The sequence below is a fragment of the Crocodylus siamensis genome, chromosome 4, assembly GCF_052110815.1.
Source record: "Crocodylus siamensis isolate JL-2025a chromosome 4, ASM5211081v1, whole genome shotgun sequence".
NCBI lineage: Eukaryota > Metazoa > Chordata > Crocodylia > Crocodylidae > Crocodylus > Crocodylus siamensis.
The window spans coordinates 21,549,444-21,562,821 of NC_143398.1; the positions used below are offsets into that span (position 1 = coordinate 21,549,444).

General features: G+C 43.9%; 1 protein-coding gene across 6 annotated transcripts in view; it reads left to right on the forward strand.

Moving 5' to 3' along the window:
• MAGI2 (membrane associated guanylate kinase, WW and PDZ domain containing 2) overlaps positions 1–13,378 on the forward strand; it is a 1,241,136-nt gene that overhangs the window by 810,374 nt on the left and 417,384 nt on the right. For all 6 annotated transcript variants that reach the window (XM_090041911.1, XM_090041915.1, XM_090041916.1 and 3 more), the window contains exon 4: positions 1,762–1,977. In XM_090041911.1, coding sequence (XP_089898037.1) covers positions 1,762–1,977 — 216 coding nt within the window. The remainder of the gene's footprint in view (positions 1–1,761; positions 1,978–13,378) is intronic.

Sequence of the window (13,378 nt, forward strand, 5' to 3'; positions counted from 1 at the left end):
ATATATGTTATGATACTTTGCTGATCAAAGAATATCTCATTATCTCTCTAGGTAGCATATTTAAAGGTGAGCATATGTTTTGGAAGGTGCTACTGTTATTATTTGACCATACAGAAGCTATAAAAGTAAAAACCCATAAGGTAGAAAACCATAAAAGTGTCATAGGGCCTATGAATCGCTTAAGCAAGCCAGGAGCGCACTGGTAATAAGTAGCCTTACTGTAGGTTCCTAGCCTTTTGGAAAATTCCCCAGAGTTATGTAAACAGGTCAGTATTTTTGGTAGGAATTGTATGCACAATTTGCCATGCTCTCCTTTTAAAAGCTAGTTATTGTGAGAAATCATTTTCCCAGTGCACTCACCATGGACACCCTTACCAAACAGCCGCACCAAATGGAATTCTTGTTCGCAAAAAATGTAGCTTTGTAACTGTGCTGTTATTTTTGTCCCTGTGCCTTGTGTAGGTGTTAGAATCATGCTTTGCTGTTTTCTTCCTGAATTGAATACATAAACAGTTTGGGAGGGAGGAGGGAGGTTAGACAGATTATGGATACTAGATTCTGCTAGGTTTGAGGAAAATAGGGACGTAAGAAACAGGAACTGAAATGTCAGATCCAATCTGTGATCCATCTAGTGTAATAACCTGTCCCCACAAATGCTAGATGATTCAGAGGAAGGTGAGAGTGACCTCTCCTCAAAATCTCTTTTTAGTTAGAGATTGGTGTATGCCCAGAAGCATAAGGCTAATATTTCTTCCAAAATGTATTAATAGAAACTATTACAAGTTTGGAGGTGTGCCTATGAGCAGGAGAAATGTTGATGGAGGAGACAGAAATCTCTTGGAATCATTACTAAAGAGTTGTAATTCTGTATTAGGGATGTGAGAGGTTAAATGATTAATCATTTAACTGATAAGCTCAGTGATAACAGGTTAGCTTACTGGTTATCATTTAGACTGGGACAGGGTGCAGTCCAGCAGGGAAGGGGGGAAGCAAAGCCATGCAGTACCCCAGCAGGAACCAGGAGGAGGCAGGGCAGGTCGGGGGAGGGAGGGAGGAGGAGGGATGGGGAAGGGGAAAGGGCGAACTAGTGTGCCCGTCACCTATGAAGTTAAAGAAGAAAACAGTGGGCAGCCAAATGACTTGTCAATTAAGCAATAAGCTGCTTGTTCACAGATATTTCCTCCCTCCCAGCGAGGGGCTTCATGTGAGCTGTGTTGTCTGGCAGGGCTTGCCATCGCTTCCTCTCCCATCTGTGAAAGGGCCAGGGAACAGCCCCCAGCAGCAGCCATGCCCGAGCCCCTGCATTACTGTTTAACAGATGTAATTAGAGGAGGTTAACTGGATAATTTTTTTAACAATATTTACATCCTTATTCTGTACAGCAACAGGAATAGATTATCTGCCTACCAACCAGTGGTTTATATAGACTTTTTCTGGTACTTGGATGATCTGATGTAATATAAAGCGTGTTTACCATAATAGATGGTCAATGGTCCCTTCAAGTCTCCAAGCATACCTATTTCATGAGATACAGTGTTGTGAAATTGGATTGTCCTATCTCTTTCAAAAAATCAATTAGCTTTTCATTAAAAATAAACACTTTTTGAACCTTACAGAAAAAAAAATGCATTTTCTTTGAAAAGGGACAACGGAGCATTCCTTGCACCAAACGATATCAATAGATCCTCATGATCCAACAGAAAAGGAAGGAGCAGTTATCCTTTTAAGAATCTAAATATTTAATATTCATTTTATTTTCAGACAACTATTACGGCACTCCAAAACCTCCTGCTGAACCAGCTCCGCTACTGTTAAATGTAACAGACCAGATCCTTCCAGGTGCGACACCTAGTGCTGAAGGCAAACGGAAGCGAAATAAGTCAGTGAGCAATATGGAAAAGACAGGTATTGAACCACCCGAGGAGGAAGAAGAAGAGAGGCCTGTAGTTAATGGAAATGGCATGGCTGTAACACCAGGTCAGTTCTTATATCCTGTTTGAATTTTATTTTTGTTTTACAGAGTGGCCAGTTATTTTATTCTACAGTTAAAAGGATGTTGATGTTGAAGTAGCAGTTGTATCTCGGAGCTAAGAGCACAAGACTGGTCACTAGGACTCACAAATAACCATTTTATTGCAAAACCTAGAACAGATCGCTTAATCTCTGTGTACCTCCGATTTCCTTGCTGTGAAATGGTGATAATGTGTATTTACTTCATAAGGATGTTGTAAAATCTACTAAGTAAAATATTTGTAAAATGTTTGATTTCTTTGACTAACAAAACCTATGGGGATATGAATTCATCAGAATCTGGATGAGATTGAGGCAATATCAGTGTGCTTAGGTTGGTAGTACTTTCACTTAGAAAGCTGAAAGTTAGTAGGGAAAAGTCTTGAACCCTCCAGAAAAATGGCCTGCCAGTGTACCCAGGCTCTGCAGTTGCATGTAGGAAATGAGAACCTTGGGCGTCTAGTACTAAGAGGCATCTACATTTACATACTTTGGATCTCAGTGCTCCAGATAAAGATGAACTCTACTAGATACCTGCCAGTATCCAAGGGCAAAATTCCCTTTTGCTGCCTCTGAAGCGCTCAGTTCCCCCTTCAGTGTGTGAGCAAGGATCACCACGTTGCAACATCAAAACACGTTTTACTCTGAAACACAATTTGATAAACAAGCAATTGTTTTTTTCTTCAGATAAGTAATAAAGAGCTTGGAGGTTTTTATCTCATAGAAAAACACCCCAAACTATACGTGATCAGCAATAACATGCACAGGTTTAAGTACATATATTTTTCTTATTTGGCCTATGTATGTCTAGAATTAGTATAAAAAGCCAGGGGAAATAAATTTCTTTAATCCTAACAAAATTAGAAGTTTGGACAAAAATGATTGAAGTGGAAGTCTCTGTAGTGACAATCCATGTAGGTAGAAAGATAAAGCAATGTATTACAAGCTTCCTAAATTTGCAAGTTAACATAAAACAATCAATCCATTATCTAATCTTTAAGTGCTGTCACATTCATTTTCACACTGGATTTTACATATGCTTTTCTTCTCTGACTTGGTTAGAAAGTATATCGGATTGAAATCTTTCCTTGTTATGGATGTCCTGACTGAAGGTCATTCGTTCTGTCTGCTGTTCATGAGCATTTAAGGGCAAATCCTTAACTCGCCACGATTGTGTTCAAGTAGGTGGGCAGATCACTACAGAGGTGTCAAAGATGAGAAGCAAAAGTCCTATCCCTTTTCCCTCAAAAAAGCTGTGGAGTCACTCTTTGGTCATAGCTGCAGCATGCCTTTTAATCCTTCCTCTCCTTCTGTAGAGGAGACTCAATGCAGTAAGGAATCCAATAAGCACATCCTCATGTCATTTCTGTATTTAGGAAGCCCCCATATTGCTAAGTTAAGCATTGGGAGTGCATCAGTTTACCTGCAAGGGTCAATAGTCATAGTTTCATAGTTGGTAGCATCAGAAAGGACCTGAGTAGATCATCAAGTCTGACCCCCTGCCATGGCAGCAAAGAGTACTGGGGTCAAGTGATCCTGGTCAGGTGTTTATCCAGCTTCATTTTAAAGACCCCCAGGGTAGGAGCCAGCACCACTTCCCTTGGAAGTTGGTTCCAGATCCTAGCTGCCCTGACAGTGAAGTAGCTCCTCCTGATGTCTAGTCTGAATTTACTCTTTGCCAGCTTATGACCATTATTTCTAGTCACTCCTGGCGGTGCTCGGGGGAACAGGAACCCCACAAGGGTCCCCCCTGACTAGTTTGTAAACTGCCACTAGATCCCCCCTCAGCCTTCTCTTGTGGAAGCTGAATAAGTTCAGGTCCCGTAGCCTCTCCTCGTAGGGCCTACCCTGCTGCCCCCTCATCATGCGGGTGGCCTCCTCTGGACCCTCTCCATGCTGTCCACATCCTTCCTGAAATGCAGCACCCAGAACTGGATGCAGTACTCCAGCTGCGGCCTGACCAGTGCCGCATAGAGGGGGAGGATCACCTCCTTGGACCTGCTTGAGATGCATCTGTGGATGCATGGCAAGGTACAGTTGGCCTTCCTGACTGCATCCCCACACTGTTGGCCCATGTTCATATTGGCCTCAATAATGACTCCAAGATCCTTCTCTGTCTCTGCACTGATGAGAAGGGAGTTCCCCAGCATATAGGTGTGGTGCTTGTTCTTCCTCCTTGCACTTGTCAGTGTTGAAACCCATCCTGTTCTCATCCCCCCACCCCTGTAACTTGTCTAGGTTCGATTGCAGCCTATTCCTCCCTTCTAGCATGCCCACTTCTCCCCACATTTTAGTGTCTTCTGTGAATTTGAACAGGGTGCTTTTTACCCCCTTGTCCAAGTTGCTGATGAAGATGTTGAACAGTGCAGGCCCAAGCACCAAGCCCTGCAGAACCCCACTGTCCACATGCCTCCAGGTCAAATAAGACCTGTCCACCACCACTCTCTGGCTGTGGCCCACCAGCCAGTTAGTGACCCATCTGACTGTGTAGGCATCAACACCACAGTCCCCCAGTTTTTTAATGAGAATGGGGTGAGAGACCGTGTCGAAGGCCTTCCTAAAGTCCAGAAAGACTATATCCACCGTGATACCTGCATCCAGGGATTTGGAGTCGCATGAAGCGAGCCCCCATACCATGTTTCTGGTATCAATTTCAGGACAATATATTTTTATTTGTAATCCAAAGTGAGTCAAGAATAAATAAATCCCTCATTTTCCCCTTGCATTGTCCGTATATAACTCCTCCTGGATACATTCTACGTGAGTGGGTATAAGGCAGCACCCAAGAAATAGACTCTAGTGAGTGTTGTGTTAAAAATAAAGCATTCTCTGAGCATTCCACATAATATGATGCCCGTGCAAAGTTATTTTTAGGTGTTGCTATCTGAAGAGAAGTGTTTTGCAGTTTGGTTTCACCAGCTGAGGACTTTGTGGGCTATAAGAAGGCTACCCATGCTGTGTTGCCTTTGTTGGGGCTGTAGTTTACACAAACCCTCTATTCCTCTGCTTACTCAGTGTATCAACTGAGTAATCAATATATGCTTAGACTTTGTCTCCAAACAGCCAGAAATAACAAAATGCAGTAAAGGGTCACCCTTGATGGAGGACCAGAATATATAGCAACAACCAAAATCTTGGCCGTTGTTATTTCAAGTACAGTCCATTTTTAAATGGTGTTTCTTTCACTTTTAAAGGCCACAATTCACTGAATACAGAGCTCTAAGTACTGTCAAAAGACTGATATGGTTCTTTAGGATGCTTATACATCCTTCACAACCTCAAGTCTTATTAACCGCTAATATTGTCAGTGTGTAAGCAAGATTAAAGCTTACAATGTGAAACTACGACCAATAAAACAGCTAGGATGGATGGGCTGGAACACATAAAAGTTCAGAAGTGAATCTAAGAGATGTTAAATAACTTCTCTGTCAAGTTGAATGAAATTTTTACTTGTGGAGATTTTCATGCCTATTCTCTGCTATTTATTTATTGCTATGTCTTTGTTCTTCCTTAATGAGGAGGTAGTCTGTGAGTTTGTAGAGACTTCCCTTGGACACTTAGGGCTCTGTGAGTAGTTTAGGATCTGCAGGTACCTTGCTTTGTACCAGTCCATCAGGTCTCCATCTAATAGCAGGACTCCCTACAGATTAGAGATTTTCTGACACAATTCATAATTTCCTTGTTGTTACTTTGTGCCATGCCTAGTTCTTTGTTCAATCCATGTTTTGCTCATTGTCTTAGGGATTGACGGTCAGCTTTTCAATTCAAAGGGCTGTTTTTATGTTATTTGAGCGTGAAATGGTGCATAATGTGGTTCTGATCCTTGACAGGGGCTTCTAGACACTCCTGCAATATAAATAACAACAATAATGGTATTGCTGAGCAGCTCAATGTATTGATTGGCATCTCAAAAATGATCTGCCAGAAGAACCCACAACTGAAATAAAAGTATTTTGCAGTATGTTATAACCAAAATAAAGCTGTTCCCTTTATTTGCCCCAAACCAAAGCTGCTTGACTGACATTTTACCTGTCAGAGTCCAGCTCAAGACTAATCCCCTTCAGTGATGTTTTGGCATCTACTTCAGCATGTCATGAACACGTCAGTGATTGACCAATATTGCTACAACTTCTTGTTGTCTGGCCTACATGGATGCTTGACACTTATTATCATCCCATTAAAAAAGAGCTATCTATGTTATGGATTATGAATATGATCCTGACAAAGCTGAAGAAAGCTTCTTTTAAATTGCTTCATATCTGTGGCTTAAATTTCCTACAATTGTCAATCCCCAGTGGAAATGGCTTCTACATGAAGGGTGAGAGAGGAAATCTCTTCTAATCCCAGGGCACACAGTCATGGAGATGTTGCTCTCTGCTTTCATCTGTGCACCATCCAATCAGAGCGTACTCCTGAAGGAAGAGACGTGAACAGGACAACAGCAGGAACAGAAAGGACATCACAAATTCAGTAAGCTGATGATGTCACATGGCTTTTCATTATCTATAGAGTGTGAGAAGGAGGAAGACTTATGTTAATGGATGAGCAGGTGAAACCATAAAGAAGACAGTCAAAGAGTAAACATGAAATAGAGAAGGGTCCTCCACTTCCCTTCCACTGTCATTCTGCATACAAATATGCAGCATGAATAGTACAGAATAATTTTCCCCAGATTTTACTACCAAGGTAAATTTACTCTACAGTAAAGAGAGATGGTGGGCACATCTACACATGATGCTATATTGTTGTAGTGACATGCTACAGTAATGTAGCATTGGCAAGCCCAAACCATGACACTGATGCGACATCACAGTAGTGACAAGCTACCTCACTATAGTGCATTGCTATGGCAACGTAGCTCCTAAAAAAACTGTGCGTCACTGGGACAGAGCAGTAACAGCTGTTATTTAGTACTTCCTAAAGCAAGCACTAAATGATAGCGCAGTAATGACTGTGCTGTGGGGGCATGTGTAGACATGCCCAGTGGTTCTTAGCCAGGTTGCACAGCACCTTAGGATGCCATTAGATCTTTTTAAAGGTGCTGTTGGGTGTCACACAGTATTTACGCTGCTAGGTATGCAAACGCATACATATGATTCACAAGAGAAACCCAGTGATTTCAAACAGGAGTCCATAGTGTCAATAGCATTTTTATGTCTTCTCATCTTTCTGAGTTCTCTGCAACAGAAGAATTTCATAGATTTCATAGACATCAGGGGCTGGAAGGGACCTCACAAGATCACTGAGTTCAGCCCCCCTTCCATAGGTAGGAAGTCTGCTGGGGTCAAATAATTCCAGCAAGATAAACATCCAAACATTTTTGAATGAGTCCAGAGTAGGTGCTTGGACCACCTCTGAGGGGAGTCTGTTCCAGACCCTAGACACTTGGACTGTAAAGAAGTTTTTCCTTATGTCCAGTCTAAATCTGCCTTCCAGAAGTTTGTGGCCATTAGACCTTGTTATCCCTTGGGGAGCCCTGCTGAACAAGTGTTCTCCCAGATCCTGATGCACCCCCCCCCCAATGTATATAAGTGGGGGTGCATCAGGATCTGGGAGAACACTTATATGCAGCCACCAAGTCCCCCCTGAGCCTTCTCTTCTCCAGGCAGAAGAGTTCCATGTCCCCCAGCCTCTCCTTGTAAGGTTTGCTCTCTTGGTCTTTGATCATGCAGCTGGCTCTCCTTTGGACTCTCTCAAGCTTATCTATGTTCCTTCTGAAGAGGGGACCCCAAAACTGGATGCAGTACTCCAGCTGCCCTACTATTTTTCCATAGTCAAAAAACAAGGTAAAACTAAGAGCTGCCATTTTTTCAAGGGTGCCTTAAAGCTGCCACAGTTAAGAACCACTGCATAAGACAAATGATTGGCAGCAATAGGCATTATTTCAGTATCTAGTCACTACTAGATGGCAGGAAGAAGATTTGCATAATGCAGCGGTTCTCAACACTCCTAGCCCCCAGACCACATCTAGCCCATGGAATCATGTGATCTGGCCTGCAGCGTTCTCCTAGAGAGGTCTAGAAGTCTAGGTCTAGAGTTTGGAAGCAGGAGAGCAATGACAATTTCTGCTGCCACCGCTCCCCCACTGCCAATTTTCCAAGTCCTGTGGACCAGATGACATAGCCCCATGCATGGTATTCCACCAGCACATGAAGACTGAAGATGGGCCTGATTCAGCACACATGGTTCCAGGGCCAAGCCTGGAGATAGAGGGCCTAATCCAATCCGCGTGGGTTTGGGGATTGTGTGCAGATTTGGGGACCAATACCAAGAATATGGGATTGGAGCAGTGGGCCCAATCATGCACAGAGCCAGGGCTGCAGCAGCAACAGGCCTATTCCAGCATGTGCTATCTAGGGCCAGTGCTGTTGGGGTTGGGGGCCTGATCCAGTACACAAAGGGGCAGGGCTGGGGCAGTAGACCCAATTAAGTGTGCACAGGATTGGGTCCAAGGCCTGATCTGGCACATATTTTGTCTTGGGATAAAATTGACTAGCAGAGCTGGACACAACTGGTGCCCCTAATTTAGTTTATATTTTGTAGTTGTATAGGATGATTTGGATAGGTGTGGTCCTTCCTCAGGCAGGGGGTTGAACTAGATGACCTGTGGAGGTCCCTTCCAGTCCTACTTCTCTATGTTTTCTATGTAGAATGAGCTTCACTGATATATAGCTGCAGTGGTTCAGTCCATTTCTGTTATGTAGTAAAGTCAATGATCTCCAAAGGAAACATTTAGCATCCTGTTTCCCTAAACTATTCTTTTTCATCATTCCCTTCTACCCTAATGTTCTTCCTCTCCTCCCTGACTTTTTCATACTCCCTTGTTAGTCTCTCGTTCCATTAATACTCTTCCCATATCTGCCTCATTTAAACCAATAAAACTGTGTGGTTAATAATGTAGTCTGTGCCAATGGGAACAGTTCTTATGATACCCTTTCTTCTTAAGAAAAATCTTTGTGATGAAATTCATTTCCCACTGTGAGAACCCCACTTAAAGAAACAGGAACTTCCTTAGAAGAACACATTTTTTATATAAGCTTTGAATAGTATTCCTGTATTCATAATTAATCTAGAGCTGTTGCAGTATTTTCAATGTGTGTAGGGGTGCTATGTTAATAATCATTGTGTTAAAATTCATACTTGTCTTGAACAGTGTTCTTGTATTCATAATTACTGTTAGAACCGCTGCTGTGTTCTTACAGCATGTAAAGGTATTTGGTTAATTAAGTTTGTCAGTTAGTTTATTGTTAAAGTTTTATAACATACTGCAGCTATTTTTTTCTTGTATTTGTTCTTTTCATTTCATACATTGATGCACATGGGTATTAATACAAGTAATAAATAAAATGCTATCGATTGATTCATTGGCTTTGGTATACAATGTTTGGTGATCAACATTTGGAAAACATTTCTTCTAAGAAGTCACATTTGCTTGCTTCCAGTGGGCAGAAACCATTGCCTTAATTTAACACTGTGCTGGGAGGCAAAGCAGCTAGTATGCTGGGCACTGCACTGTAATAATAAATAAATCACTTCTCTAAAGAGCTTATAGTTAAAAAGATCAAATGTTGGGGCAGATGAGACAAACAAGACAAGGCTAGCTAGTGGAGACAGGATAACAAATAAATACAGGAAATGCATAATTTTCAAATAGTCAGGACTAAGAATCACAATTCTCCATTTGCCTGGCTATTATTGTGTTATATTCAGTACTTTGCCAAATGCATTATAGAAGTTATATTTAAGGAGGAAGTTGAAAAAGGAAAAAGTGGGAGCAGAGATGACTGAAAATGGGAAACACCGATTGTATCCTAAATGTTCATTCAAATCAAAAAATTAAATATTTGATTTTTTTAGAGAATGAAATATTTCCCCAAAATTTAATTTGTAAGATATAAAGCATTTTATATTAACATTTCAGCTAAAATAAAATATTTCTACAATTTTCATCAAGATTTCTTTTGCAATTTGTTGAACTTACCCAAGAGACTTAATTTGGTCTGTCAACATGAACCTCTATTTCTCTGTTGTGGTTCATTGCCTCATGGGAATGGTAGTTTGGTTACCTGGTACCTCCATTCTTCTTTTTTGGCTAAGTGTCATCTGAACTGTTTCCTAGGAAGCATCTGTAATGATATTACTCCTATTGCACATCAAAGATCCAGGCAGATCCAGGCAGATCTTGACAGGCTCAGGAAATGGGTGGACAAGAACCTGATGGTGTTCAACACCGAAAAATGCAAGGTTCTCCACCTTGGGAGGAAAAACCTGCAGCATCCTTATAGGCTTGGCAGTCCTATGCTGGTTAGCACTACAAATGAAAGGGACTTGGGGGTCATGATTGACCACAAGATGAATATGAGCCTTCAGTGTGATGTTGCGGCTAGTAAAATGAGCAAAACCCTGGCTTGCATCCATAGATGCTTCTCAAGTAGATCCCGGAACATCATTCTCCCATTGTACTCAGCCTTGGTGAGGCCACAGCTGGAGTTCTGCATCCAGTTTTGGGCTCCACAATTCAAAAAGGATGTGGAGAAACTTGAAAGGGTGCAGAGGAGAGCCACACAGATGGTCAGAGATCAGGAAAACAGACCTCTTCAGCCTGGAAAAGCACAGGCTCAGGGGTGATCTGGTGGCCACGTATAAATTTATCAGGGGTCTGGGGGAACGTTGGTTTACCAGAGCGCCCCAAGGGATGACAAGATCGAACAATCACAAACTCCACCGCAACTGATTCAGACTGGACATAAGAAAGAACTTCTTCACTGTCCGAACCCCCAAGGTCTGGAATAGACTGCTGCCTGAGGCGGTTCAAGCACCCACTTTGAAAGCCTTCAAGACACATTTGGAGGCTTATCTTGCTGGGATCCTATGATCCCTGCTGACTTCCTGCCCCTGTGTCAGGGGGCTGGACTCAATGATCCTCTGGGGTCCCTTCCAGCCCAAATGTCTGTGAAATCTATGAATGAGTTTCCTTGAAGCAGGAACCATTGTGGCTAAGCACAGACATTCAGGGTGGTTAGGGACAGGTTAGATTGCATTAAAAATAGTCAACCAATCTAAGATAAGCTGGGATATGGGGGTAAGGTGGGTAGGGAAGATGGGGGCAAGCAGGCTTGGGGGGAATCTGGGGTCCATAAGAGGGGTAGGGAGACAGGTGTGATCTGCGTGAGCAATTGGGGAGATGAAGCAGGCAACATCTGCAGGTGGATTATGCAGATAGGGGCAAGCAGGATCTGTGGGAGCAATTGGGGAGGTGGTGAGAGGAGGCAGTGTCTATGGGAGAATTTGGGGGGTGGGAGGGCAAGTGGGATCTACAGGAGCAATCAGAGATATAGGGGGGTGGCAGTATCTGTGGAAAGATCAGGGCAGAAGTGTGATCCACAGGGAGGATTGGGAGGCAGGCAGGATCCTTGGGCGTAATTAGTGGGGGCAGGTGGGGTCCACATAGGGGTTGGTGGAGTCCAGGAGGGTTTGGCAGGATCAGAGGGCTTACAAGATCGGGGGAGGGTTTGGGGGTGATCAAAAACTATTTTTAGCTCCCCAACCCTCCCCCCCAAGAACCTACACCACTGTTTGCCCAGCCCTTCCCCACACCAATACTTACTTTCTTGAATGCTGATAAAACCAGCACCTGGAGCAGCTTGTGGGATGGAGCATTGGGGGTGGCTGACTTGTCTGTAGAGGGTGGGATGCTGAGGGGCTGGGGCTGGAAATAGCTTGGGGATCAGGTATGAAAAGTGCAGCCCTGAGACTGAGGCCAGTGGCTGGGCTTTCCCAGTCCTGGGGCTGCACAACTAACTGTACCAAATTTTCTTGCACCTGCCTTACCTAGATCTATTAAGTTTGAGTGTACATTGATCCAGGAATATCTTAGACCAGGTTCCACTATTTTTTAATGGTCTATGTGCATGGTATTGTTACAGGTTTAGATTGGTTTCCAATCACTGAGACTGGGTCTAAGTGTAAAGTCCACACCTGGGTGAACTAATATCAGGTGGCCATTTTTAACCTAATCTAACTTCCACCTAACCCCCACACATGTCTGCACTTTGTGTAACAATAAATCTAACCACAGACCCCAAACCATAAGAGAGAATGGCAGCTCTCCTGAAACAGTGTCCCACAGTATGGGAATGCAATTTCACATTGTACAGACTTCTGACAAAATGCTTTGGTTCATTCAAGAAACTGTTTTTAGCAGCAGTGCACCAATAAAGATTTTTTGGGCCGACACCGATGGTTGATTAGTAACAAGCTATATCGGCCGATGCAAATCTGATTGCAGCCCAGCAGCTTGGAGATCAGCTGGTAAATCTGTTGGGGGGGATGAAAAGGGTTGGAGGGCTCAGATTTAGGCCCCTGTGGTGAGGTAGGGAGTGGGGCTGGGACAAACACTGCCCAGCTGAGGTGGGGCAGGGCATGGGATGGAGCCATGAGCAGCTTGTCTGGGAGTCACAGGGCAGGGGTCCCCCACTGCTGCATGTACCCCTGGGGAAGGCATAGGGGCCGTGCACCCCCTGGATCTGTGCATGAGTTGAGGGCAAGCTGCCACTGTGGGCTGGACCCAGGGGTGGCGATGGGCTCTTTCTGGTGGGAGGTTTGGGCTGGGGCTGCACTCAGGGTGGGTGGCACTGGGAAGAGTGGCTATGGTCAATTCTGGGATAGCTGTAGCCCCCCCACCCACCATAACTTCCCTCCCAGCACCACTGTCACCATGTGCTCCAAGCACAACCCCAGCCCTGCTGCCTAGAAAAGCCTGGCACCACCCCCAACCCCAGCCCACAGTGGCAGCTCGCTGCATGCACAGATCCAGAAGGTACATGCCCCTCATGCCTCCCTGGGGCTGCATGCAGAAGCAGGAGCCACCCTTCATCCCCACACCTGCCTGGACCAGCTGTCCTAAGACCTGACCAGGCAGTGCCTGCCCTTACCCAGCCCCACTCCCTCCCTCACCATGAGGGCCTTCATATGCCCTCCCCTTGCCCCTTCCCTCCCCCCACGCCTTCCCCCCAACAAACTTACCAGCCCAACACTACTGTCCAAGGTGCCAGGCTGGCCACATGTATACTGCAGCTACGTGCATGCACGCATCATTTATTGGCAACATTATCGGCCACAACAAACTGATTGCCGATAATGTTAATTTTCCTTTTATCAGTGCCGATATGATATAAATTGACGTATTGATGCATCTCTAGTTTCAACTTGAAGCAAACCAACCAAAAACAACATATTTCTTTCTGATTAAAATTTCAATAAAATTGAAAGTGGAAAACATTGATTCTTAGAGTTTCTACAAAAAGGATTCCAAAAGAAAATTCTCAGCTAGCTGTAGGTGATGCATTTACAGATTTTGGTTGGGCCA